Source organism: Plecotus auritus, assembly GCF_963455305.1.
Source record: "Plecotus auritus genome assembly, chromosome: 4".
NCBI lineage: Eukaryota > Metazoa > Chordata > Mammalia > Chiroptera > Vespertilionidae > Plecotus > Plecotus auritus.
The window spans coordinates 74243059-74256202 of NC_137775.1; the positions used below are offsets into that span (position 1 = coordinate 74243059).

Here is a 13144-nt window from a genome sequence, read left to right on the forward strand (position 1 = left end):
ATAACTCAAAGAGCACATTTTCCTTTTGAAACTCAGGAGTTAACAGACATGACGAGAGTAGCCAGGTCACTACTGCAGGTGTATTTTAGAGTCACTTTGGTGTGCCTAATGAGAACATGTTGAACGCAATCTGACTAATGCCTCTCAACCTTTCAATGAAACATGTGGATCCACCTTTTATAAAAACTGCAGTAAAACTCCAGACTTGGGCCCAATATCACTACTTTATTCTATTCACAGGATTAAGGTGGGGACTAGAGAGAGGCAAGTGACTTTGCCAGGGCACAGCGTTAAGGAGGCACTCACCTTCGCATTGCATCAAGAGCCAAACATGCACTTACTCAACTCCAATGATAGACAGTATATAAACAAATAACCATGGCTGTAAAACGAGTCACAATAGATCTAAATAAATTAAAATTGCACAATATATGCTCTCTATTTCTAATGGAATTAAATTGGATATTAAAAGAACATTTTTGAGAAACCTTCAAATATTTGGAAACTAAATCAATTTCTAAAATAATCTGAGTTAAAGAAGAGATGGCAACTAAATACATATACACACAACATATCAAAATTTATGAAATGTAGCTAAATCAATGCTTAGAAGGATGTGTAATTTGTAGTTCTAAATTCCTACATTAAAAAAAGAAAAAGTTCTCAAATCAATATCCTACGTTTTTATCTTAAATGACTAGAAAAAGAAGAGCAAACTGAACGCCCAGGAAAGGAAATGGTAAGATTAGAGCAAAAATCGTTAAAACTGAGGAGAAAATTTGATGAAACAAGGTCTTGTATTTGAGAAAAACAAAATTTACATATCTTTAGTTGGACTGACCAAGAGAAAAACAAAAGAAGACACAAATTAACAAAGCCACGATTTAAAGTGAGAATATCATTAATGACCATTCATAAATAAAAAGGATTATATGGAAAAAACTATAAAAAACATATGCCAACAAATTAGACCACTTAACTGAACTAGACAAATTTTTAGAAAGGTGCAAGGTACTAAACTGTCTCCAGAAGAAATAGAAAATCTACACAGAACTACCAAATATTTAAAGGATTAGTATAAATCTCTATAAACTTCATAAAAATATAGAAGATGACACATTTTATGAAGCCACTATATCCTTATACCAAAACCAAGATACAAGATAAGAAAACTAAAACACAATATTGCTTATGAATAAACATTTTAAAACTTCAAAATATGAGCCCACCAAATTAAATAACATGTAAAATATTTTGTACTATGACAAAGTGGGATTTTTTTTTACAAGAATGCAAGATTGCTTTAACATCTCAAAATTAATTAATATAATAGACCGTATTATTAGCATGAAGGACAAAACTAAATGATCTTACTAGATGCAGAAAAAACATTTGACAAAATCCAACACACATCCTATATAATCAAAAAATAATATGCTAATTAGACCAAACAGCAGGACGACCATCTGGACATCCTTCCGGATCATCCGATGAAGCCGGGGCTGAACCCGAGGCAGCTGCAAAGGCCGGCTGAGGCTGTGAGAGGCTGTGAGGGCCGAGCCCCTTACACGAATTTTGTGCATCGGGCCTCTAGTTTATTATAAAGCTCTATAGAGATTATAAAGAGAACAAAACTCTCAACCTGATCAAAAGCATCTCTGGCAATTGTCCTGTTAACATCACACAAGTGATGTCAGGCTGAAAGATTTACACCTAAGAATGAGAAAAAGATCATGATAGCCACTTTCACTATGTCTAGTAAACATTATTCAGAATGTTCCAGACAGTTTGCTAGCGGGGAACAAAAGGTATAAGAAAATACTGACTGAAGAAGGGGAAGTAAAACCATCTTTATTAACAAGTGCCATAATCTCATATGTAGAAAATCTGAAGGAATCCAAAAAAAGAACTTTGGAGTAATAATTGAGTTTACAAAACTTGCATGATACATGGTAATATACAAAAAGGTAATTATATTTCTATATCTGAGCAACAAAATTTCAAAAGTAAAGAAAATAATATCCCTTACAATAGTATCAAATCGAGAAAATGCTTAGGTATCAGTTTAATTCATTAAATGCAAAACTTTAACTGACAACTACAAAAGATTACTGAGAGACATGAAAAAAATATCTAAACAAATGGGGAGATATTGCATATTCATTGATTAGAACTCCATACTATTAACATGGTAATTCTTTCTAATTTTATTTATTGATTCATTGAAATCCCTATTGATATTCCTCCTGGCTTTTGTATAGAAATTCACAAATGCATGCAAGACTTTATATGGAACTGCAAAGAAAAAAGGAAAACAGTGAGATGGCTTCCGAACCTCAAATGTAATAACAAGTTCCATTTATCCAGACAATGTATTATTGCATATAGATAGGTATATTGGATAGGTTGGTCAGTAGATTTTCACAATAGTGAAAGAGGAAATTAAATGGATGAAAAAGAGTATTTTCAAAACATTTTGTTGGGACAGTTGTATATCAACATGTAAAGAAATTTATCCTATCTAATAAAGAGGGACTATGCTAATTGACTGCCCCACCCTCAAAGATGGTGGCACCCATAGCCAATAAGGAGGGAATATGCTAATTGATTGCCACACCCTCCAAGATGGCGGCGCCCACAGCCAATAAGGAGGGAATATACTAACTGACTGCCACACCCTCAAAGATGGCGGCTCCCACAGCCACAAGATGGCGTCGCCCAGTCCCCTCAGTCCCCCAGCCGCCCAGGGCTGGTCCAAGGCACAGGCAAGCCTCAGATGTCTGTTGCCCAGCTGTTCAGGGCTGCCCGAGGCTCAGGTAACCAAGGCCGGCTAAGGCTTGCGCTGCTGGCAGTGGCAGCAGCAGAGGTGTGATGGGGCGTTGCCTTCCCCTGATCGATGGGTCACCTCCCACCCCTGAGGGCTCCTGACTGTGAGAGGGCCAGGCCGGGCTGAGGGACCCCGCTCCAGTGCATGAATTTTCATGAACCAGGCCTCTAGAATATATATAATTTCAAACATTCACATATATGTGCATAGGAAATAACATATCCTTATCTAACACATTAGAGATATAAATATGAGCTTAAATCATAAAATTTCTAATATAAAAGAAAATCTTTATGACCATTGTTTGTCACAGCTTTTTTTGATATACACCAAAAGCATGATAAAGCTATATGAAAGAAATGTTACAAATTGAACTTAATAAAATGAAGTCCATTGGTAATTTGCAATTAAATGAAAACTTCTATCCAAAAGTCACCAACTGAGAAAAAGACTAGAAAAGGCAAGGCAAAGCAAGACAAGGAGAAAATGTTTTCAGGCCACATATATCATAGGGAATTATATTCAGAATATACAAAGAATACTCACTACTCAATAGTAAATAAATACATAAAAAAACAACACAATTTAAAATAGCCTAACATTTGGACAGACATTTTATTAAAGAGGTTGTACAAATGTACCATGAACATATGAGAAGATACTTGGAATTGTTAGTCTTATGGAAATGCATATTGAAACCACAGGAAGTACTATTTCACACCCACTACAACATTATAAAAAAGAAGATAGACTGTGGGGTGTTCTCTCTCTTCCGCATCCAGCATGGAAAAGGAACAGGTCCGGTTCTTGAGTGGAGGAGCTGGGGATTAAGAAATAAAAGAAAGAAAGAGACAAGAGGCAGAAATAGAAGCAAAGCTGGGAGCCAGGTGGGACGCCATCCTCTCTGATGGAGAGGCAGGGACCCCGGAGCCCATGCAGCACATTTATTTTATACCCCCAGATACCAGGAAGTATCACCAAAATTTAGGATTAAAGGAGCTTATTTGCATTCTTGAGTAGGCCTCAGTATTCCTCAGTATGCCTAGATTTACATATCAAAGCCCGCTCCCAGGCACCTGGACAAAGGTAAAAAGTCAGTACTGATTAACACCCCTCCACCTTCTTGGGGAGGGCGTAACCAAGATGTGGCTCTGCCAGTCGCCTCAGGCTCAGCTGACAACAATTTAAAGAAATGCCCTTGTGCCTTCCCAGGCAGCCCTCTACAATAGACATATCAAATGTTAGCAAAAATGTGTAGAGAAACAGGATATTATATGCATTGCTGGTATGAATTTAAAATGGTACAGTCACTTTGCAAAATAATCTGGTAATTTCTTAAAAATTGATACAAAAATGTACCATGCACCTCAGCAATTCTAGCACTAGGAATCTGTCCAAGAGATATAAAATATATATCCACACAAATATTTGTATGTGAATTCATTACTTATAAAAGTTAGTTGATAAAAACTAAATCTTAAAGTTCTCATCACAAGAAAAACATTGTTATTATGCGTGATAATGAATGTTAACTGAACTTATTCTTATTTCTCAATATTTACATCATTAAGTTGTACACCTGAAACTCATATAATATTAAATGTCAGTAATATCTCAATAAAAAGTACAAAGTGAAAACAAGCCCAATTTTCATTAACTGATGAATGGGTAAGCAAAATGGTGAATACACTGTGAATTCTCTTTGGCAGTAAAGCACTGATACATGATACAACCTGAAAAGTCCTCAAATTTTTTATGATAAGCAAAAGAAGCCAATCACAAAAGACAACATATTGTACCATTCTGTTCATGCAATGCCCAGAAAAAGGAAATCTATAGAGACAGTATGATTAATGGTGTCCAGGACTGGAGTTGGGAACTAAGAGTCATCATAAATGAGCTCATCTTTGGGTCATGAAAATGTGCTAAAGCTGAATAGTGCTGATGGTTGAAGAGCGCAATACATTTGCAAAAGTTATTGAATTATTTATTTGAAATTGTTAATTCTGTGATATATAAATTATACTACTAAAATTTTGGTAAAGAAAAGGTTCCATGAACTCTTGAGATGTTTTCTATCGTAAGTTTTGCTACATATCTATGTTCATATTTTATTTTTGTGTGTGATCTTTTAAGGTCCATTCTGTGAAGAGTCAATGGGACATTGTGTTTCTTGGTCTTGTTGGAAAAGGGTAATTTGCCAAAATGAAAGCTCTGCTTACATTTGTGAGTGTGCAGAAGGATTTCTCAATCAAGACTGTGAAATTGAGGGCAAGAAGTGTTCATTAATACCATGTCAGAATGGTAATGACTGCAATGATATTTCAAATGTAAGTGTTAATCTTACATACAAGAGAGTGGTTTTAAAACATTTTTACAGTTACCAAACAATTTCAAAAGTACAAATATTCATAGTTTTCATTGTAAATTTTCAAGCTTAAGATATCTACGTTTCTTATTTAAATTTTCCTATTTTAAATGGAAACCCCAATTCCAAAAGCACTATTTAGTTTCATTTTTGCTCTTGCATCAAAATTCTCCCTTGTAAACAATGTAATTTTGTAAACTTTTTAATTTAATTTATTGGTTTTTAAATTTTTTAAATTATTCGCTTATTTGATATGTTTAAATTATAACTTTTAATTTTAACATTTAAATAATTAATACTAAAAATAATAGTTCTCACAAATCACTATCTTATTTTAGTAATATTTGTATTTGAATTCATATTTAAATATTAAAGGTTTCTTTACTCACATGTGTGGTGGTTATGTGGGCTGTCAACTGGGACCTCAGCCAGAACCTATCTAACTACCCTGCATGCCTTGGGCACTAGGTTCTAAAATAATTAGATTGACACTGTATGGCTTTTAAATTTGTCTTTGAATGCCCCAGAGCATCACTTTTTGTAGAGTCAGAAATTTCTTACATTTAAGTGGGAGAAATAAAGTCCCTAGCTCTCAATTAGAGGAGTGTTGAATTTACATAGGAAGTATGTGAATTGTTTTGTCATTTTAGAAAGTAAAATCCTCCACATTGTTGTAAAGAAAACTTCTACTACATGCTTATGAGAATAATGTCCACATTTCATCATCTTTGAAGTACCTCAAAACTTTAATAAAAATACTTTTTAATGTTTTCATGGTTACCATATGCATCTGTGCACCAATATTGACAGGCAAGCTTTGTAAGAGACTTCAAATACCAGGTGACTCATTTCCTTGCAAGAATAATGCGACATATATAAACTATGAGAAAGATTATCATTGCAGGTATAATTCATTTGTTATTTGATGAAATAAAAATATATGAATTTTAAAGAAAAGTTCTGTTTTAAACTTAAATTTTATTTAATGACATATAGTAATTGATTTAAAGTTAAAGTAGAAGCTTTTTAATGTGATTTTATGAGTTGTTTAATTATTGTGGTATTGATTTTGAATAAATATTTAAGAAATTCTCAGATTTAATTTGGCATACAGTTGTAAAACATATATTTTGTTTCATAATGATGATTTTTAGGATAAAAATAATATTTGAAAGTCTAGAAAAAGTGATAAATGTAAGTACCCACAGTATTATTTGTATTACATACATACAATATTAATGTTATATTTTGAAAGTATAGACCAACCATCTCTTCCTTCAATTCATAGACCTCAGCTGACAAATTTTAGTTAGGGTCTTTAGGCAAACTTTTTAGGAAACAATGCTTTCTTTAAATAAGAATTGCTAAAAAAAATTACCCATTTGTAAATGACAGAACTGACCTAGTTATCTGGGTCTATAATTTTAGTCCATCATAAATAGCTTTATAGATACTTCCTCACACCATTAAGAAGTATAATTTGTACTCTCCACTCTTGCTTGAGTTTTATGTGACTGCTTAAAGTAAGTTCTGTTAGGCATTACTGAAAGGCAATAAATAGGCTCAAGTTTTAGAATATTTATAAAAGCAGAAAATTAAAATATCTGGTACAGGAAAGACTTAAAACACACTGGAAAAAAGTAACTTAGAACATGTATACACATGACAGTTGTACAATGGATAGTATTTTCATCAATTTTAAAGGAATCTAAACATAAGGTTTAAAAACATTACATTTTTAAAATGTGACATTTTCAAATGAGAATGAAACTTGATCATTATGGCAAGATATTGAAAGTTCTAACCCATCCAGTCATACATTCAGTCTTAAGTCAATTTACCAACAAACCCAATTATTATCCTTAGAAAAATAGTGACTTTTAATTGATAACTTCTAGTTCTTATAGTACTTGTATATATATATATATTATTTTACTTTGAAAAGTGGTCAACTTTTAAAAATATGTAAGAATTATATAAATATGACTAAATATGCATTTATTTATAATATTTATTTTCTTTTAAATTAAATATGATGCTTTTATTGGCCCTTATTAATAGCAATATTCTGGCTGTTTAGAAGCTTTTCTTTTTTTTTTCTTTAGAAGGATTTTCTTTTAAATTTCATCATCTAGGGGAAAATGGATAACCCAAAACAAGATATTGGATAATGAAGACTAGATGCCCGGTGCATGAAATTTGTGCACGGGTACGGTCCCTAGGGCCTGGCCAGTGAACAGGGCCATTCTGTGGGGTGATTGGTGGGGCAATCGGGGGACCCTGCTGGCATCCTCCTTGGCCAGCCTGGCACTGCCCGCTGGCCGGCCCTGCTCCCCACCACCGCCTCCAGTCGCCTTCCTCTGTGGGGCAACCAGCGGGGCGATCGGGGGGCCCCTGCTGGAACTCGCCTGGGCTAGCCTGGGGTCTCTGATCTGGGGGCAGCTCCTGCGTTCCATCAGTCATTCTGCTGTTCAGTCGATTTGTATATTAGGCTTTAATTATATAGGACTAGAAGCCCAGTGCATGAAATTCGTGCACGGGGGTGGAGGTCCACTCAGCCCAGCCTGCACCCTCTCCAATCTGGGACCCTTTGGGGGATGTCCAACTGCCGGTTTAGGCCCAATCCTTGGACCTAATCCTGGACTGGACTGCTGGAATCTAATCGCTCACCTGCCTGCCTGCCTGGTTGCCCCTAACTGCCCCCACTGCTGACCTGATCGCCCCTAACTGCCCCCCCTGCTGGCCTGGTTGCCCCTAACTGCCCCCCGTTGCTGGCCAGCTCACCCCCAACTGCCCCCTCCCTGCCGGCCTGGTCGCTGCTAACTGCCCCCCCCCCCCCCCCCCCGCTGGCCTGGTCACCACTTTCTGTCCCCCCTGCCAGCCTGGTCACCCCAATTGCCCCCCTCTGCCAGCCTGTTTGCCCCTAACTGCCCTCTTCTCCTGGCCTTGTCACCCCAACTGCACCCCCGCCGGTCTGGTCGCCCCATGCAGCCTGCTGTTCAGTTGCTTGGTAGTCCCTCACTAACCCCCCTGCTGTCCTGGTCACCCCATGCATCCTGCTTGTTCAGTCATATGGTCATCCCTCACTAACCCCCCTGCTGGCCTAGTCATAGGCAGCCATCTTGTGAGGGCATGAGGGTTAATTTGCATATTACCTCTTTATTATATAGGATTATGTCTAAAATCAGAAATTTTGTGATACACAGGTTTCGCTTCTAAATCTTTTATTTTCTCCACTCAAATTCTAACATATTTCATGGTAAAATAATGTTCTATTTTACTCTCAGCTTGTTTTTTTCCTCATCTGTTTCTTAGTCACTGAATTGCAATTATAGTTGGTCCTACTCCAGTGTCAATTCAATGCATTAACATATTTTATTTTTCTAAAGTCAGTTTCCACATTTCATTAGTACGTGTGATGTCTCACTATATCAGCCATGGGTAGAATTCAGGTTTTCAATTTCTATCACAAGTAAACCTAATTAAGAATGCATTGTGTCTTTGAAAGAGAACAGTGTACAACAGAATTCACATAGGTCAAAATATTTCTTTTCAACATATAATACAGTTGCATTTTCACATTAATTTTGAAAAATCCTTTTAAAAATAGGAGTCACACATTTAAGTGAAGAATTCGTTAATTAATGAAAGGTGTCTACTTGGTCACTCAATAATTTTCAACTAACAGGACACCTCTATTTCTTTGAGTTACTTATCTCAAAAGCTGAGCAGCTATATTTTTCTTTCCTTGAAATTCAAAGCCCTATTTATTTATAAGGGTAATTTTCCCTTTTGAATAAATTATTCTAAAATTTAACAAACCAAGATGTTGTTAAAGTTTAAATATAGTTTTATAATTTTATATTTTGGTTGTAAACTATATACTATTGAAAATATCTAGGATGTTGATGAATTTCCTCATCAAGGCTATTTTTTGCTATTCATATAATTCTATATTTTTCTGGGACTATTACAGGTGACAGAAGTCATCCTCAGATCTTGTCCCCTAAATGCCTCATTTTGAGAACATATGCTCACATTAGTACAACTTTTCTCCCATTAGTCCTGAACCTATTAATTTTCTTTTAAGTAATCCTATATAATAAAAGCCTAATTTGTGAATCGACTGAATGATGGAACAACTGGTTGCTATGATGTGCACTAACCACCAGGGGCAGATGCTCAACACAGGTGCTGCCCCCTGGTGGTCAGTGTGCTCCACAGGGGGAGCGCCGCTCAGCCAGAATCCAGGCTCATGGCTACCGAGCACAGTGGTGGTGATGGGAGCCTCTCCCCGCACCCCCCGCGGCAGTGCTAAGGAGCAGCGAGCAGGTGGGCAGTAAGGAGAGAGGGGTCCCCGACTGGGGGAGGGCGCAGGCTGGGCTGAGGGACACCCCCTCCCGCAGTGAATGAATTTCATGCACTGGATCTCTAGTAAATAATAAAACATTATGACAGAAGTTAGTACAGACCTACATACATAAAGGTTGAATTAATATCAGGCAATCTCTAAGTGTTCAAGGGCATAGCTGATCAAATGAATTTTAGTCCCATAATTCTCCATAAATTTTCTAACATTTCTTAATATCCAGTACTCTTCCACTGTGCCTTCAGGATCATTTTGTCAGCAGCCAATTCTCTAATACCACAATTTCTTTTGTATGCCTTCCTTTCTCTCCATAACCCGTGTACAACTGCTAAGAAAGTGTAGATAGCTTTGCCCTTGTTACCATATCCCGACCATTTTTCCTCCTCCTCCTATTCTTGAAGAAGAAGCCTATTCCTTTTTAGCAAATGACATCAGCTATGTCATTCTCTCTAATTCTATGGTTCTTCCTTCGAATGCTCTTTTCAAAGTATCTCCTCTTCTCTCAATTCCTGTCTTCCCCCTCCCCCAAAGGTTTTAGCATATGTCCTTTTCTCTACCACTATTGTCATCTTCCTAATGATTTCTATATCCATCTTGGAAATCCACCCATCTTGGTTGTGTAAATTCTTTGACAATTATTTTACAATTACTTTTTCCTCCTGCCCCTGTTCTTGGTCCATTTCTCATGGTGATATCTTATAATTTATCATGACCTGTAATTGCACATCCCCAACCTCTTGTTTTATATATTTTCACTCTCTAATCAACACTTCATGCATTTCAGGCTCACTCACTCATATATTCTATCCACAAAATTATGTAATGTGTTTCTATAAACAACAGTACCTCTAATTATTTGACTGCACTTGCTCTCCTCTGTTCCTTAACCTTGGCAGGTCTTTATTTTCCTTTTTACAAAGCATACCTGTATATTCACTCTCAAACTCCTTATATCTCTCTTTCTATGTCCTATTTACCTGAAAACACCAAACATGCTTAATATTGCATCCCACCAGGTAAACCTGTGTCTATTTCCATGCATATCTGATGTGGCATCTCAAACTTAAAATATTCCAAATTAATGGTTAAATATTCCAAATTTATGGTAGACATGCACCTGCTTTTCTGTCAGTGTTCTTTAGACTTATCTGAGTTTTTGTATCTCTCTGTCAATCTACTTCTTGTCCATCAGCAATCCTTGAAGTTCTCCTTTAAGTATATATCCTGAATATAAACACTTTCATCATTATGAAGTTAACACTCTTTTCAAGCCACCAAAATTCTTCATTGGAACAGTTCAGTAGTCCTCCATTTGACCTCCTTGCTGTGACACTTTATGCAAGTATATGTAGAATAGAGAATGAAATTCAGCATCATTGAGAAAGCTAATATTTGGATAGTGAGTTAAGTGACATGGTGGACCATGCAGCTTTCTAGTGGAACAATGTCTATGGCAGAGGAAGCACCAAATGCAAAACCCCTGTCCTGTTGGGACCACACTAATGAGACTGGTCTGAAGAAAGCAAGGGGAGGGAGTGAGAACGGAGAAGAAACCAAAAATCAGGGCCGTTGCAGATCACACATACCATTTTAACTTCTTTGATCTTCACTTTAAGTAAAATAGGAAGTACTGCAGGGTTTCTGGCAAATGAGTGATATTATCCTATATTTTAAAATGATGCTTTGGCTGTTGTGTTGAACACTGTAGAGATGCACAGTCAATGTAAAGAGACCAGTTAGAAACTGTGTAGTAGTTTAGACAGGAGAAGATAGAGATGAAACAAGATGGGAGAGAAGACCTGGTAAAAAGTGGTTGAATTATAGATATATTTTTAAGATGTAATCAATAGAATAACCCAGTATAAGGGAATTTTTATAAGGATATACTAGGTGGGATAAAGGGGGAAAACGGTATAGACGTGAATACTATAGTTTTGGCCAGAGCAACTAGAAGACAGATTTGTCATTTTCTTATATAGTAAGAGCTACAGATAAAGCAAATTTAAGATTGTTTGGCCCTTATCTCTTTCCCACACAAAAGAGTGTATATGTTTTTAAATCATGCTACTTGCCCCTCTACTATCGTTCAATGGGGTTGCTCTTGCAACATTTAAATTAATTTAAAATTCTTATAAGTCTAACCATATTTTGCTCCTGCCTATCTTCTCACTGTAATTTCCTACTGTGTTCCCTTTGATTATTCAATTTCTGCCAGAAACCATAATAATTTGAAATGCATTTCTCTCAGGCTTTTGTTCAGAGAAATATCTAAAAAAGACTTTCATGTCAATCTTGACAAACATTTCTAAAATCTTTCCTCTCAGTTTCTCTCTCCATTTGTTACCTGATTTTATTTTTAAATTTTTATAGCACTTATTACTGTCTGTTATTATATTTATATACCTTTAAAATTTTCTCCCTGCCCCATAGTCTAGTATACATTAAGATAAATAATTTTTCTATTTTAATATTTTCATTTTGGCTCTCTATATTCGAAGTTGAAGTATATCATGCTAATATCACTGCAAAAATACAGATCTTTTTGTCTCTTAATTTTATTTTAAGGTTTAAGGAACTATGAAATGAGTCATTTATGCCCTGGGATCTGACAGTCACTCCGTTGCTCAGCTTATGCAAAAAAAGGTAAATTGATGTAATGAGTAGTCTTTGTCTAGACATATGTCTATGTCCATACAAGTCACAGTAAGTAAGCATATATTGGCATTACAAAGCTTCTGTTGCAAGGATAGTTCTTATTTACCTTAAAGTTTCTTTTTCCCCAAGAAGTGAAATATGTACATGAAAGTATTGAAACTGATACAAGTAACTGCATCAGAATCCCTGTCTATACTCAATAAAGCAACAACAACAACAACAACAAAACAACAAAAGACAAAAGCACATCACAATGCTTTCATTAAAATAAAACTTATAACTCAGTCATAACGGTTCAAGCCCTGAAAAAAAAAGGTAGCAAACCCGCCTCAAACTCTTCAAATAAATGATGGGAGTATTTCAAGATAACAGAGAAACCATCTGGAGTTACTTGGTAAGGCTCTCCTTTTCATTCCTTAGAGTAGTACAGAGTTTAAAAGAGCTATTTCAGCAGCTGGAAAACTTTAAGCAAGAATATACTCCCTATCCAAAAAATGGACCCTGTTGGCATCCTGTCTTTGAAGCTAGCTCTTTTTAAAAAAATCAAACATGTTTAATTTTCAGTTCCCACTTTCTTCTGTGTTATGGAGTAGTTACTTCATTATTTTAACACATTACTTCAGTCATTTTCTAGCTCTCATTTATATTATAATATTGCACATTTAATTTTTAATGTTATGGCTTCCTTGATGTTTTGAAAAACATTTTAAAATTATATTTAAAATATACTATATATTTAGTTTGACTGATTTTTATTTTATTTTGTGACTTCTCTATACTTCAGAAATAAAAATAATCCAGCATTTATGTATTGCATGAACTACTCTGTTTACAAAATGCTGATGATAAAACTTTGCTCTGATATTGCTGTCATTACTCTGCTTCACTGCAGTGTCCCCAACAGAGCCTGATGCTTCTCATTAAA

General features: G+C 35.8%; 1 protein-coding gene across 1 annotated transcript in view; it reads left to right on the forward strand.

Moving 5' to 3' along the window:
* The window catches only part of EYS (eyes shut homolog), a gene marked incomplete at both ends in the record, with an annotated part of 1444019 nt that overhangs the window by 66059 nt on the left and 1364816 nt on the right, over positions 1-13144 (forward strand). The window contains 1 exon segment of the mRNA XM_080665107.1: positions 4964-5131. Within this exon segment, the coding sequence (XP_080521233.1) occupies positions 4964-5131 (168 nt within the window).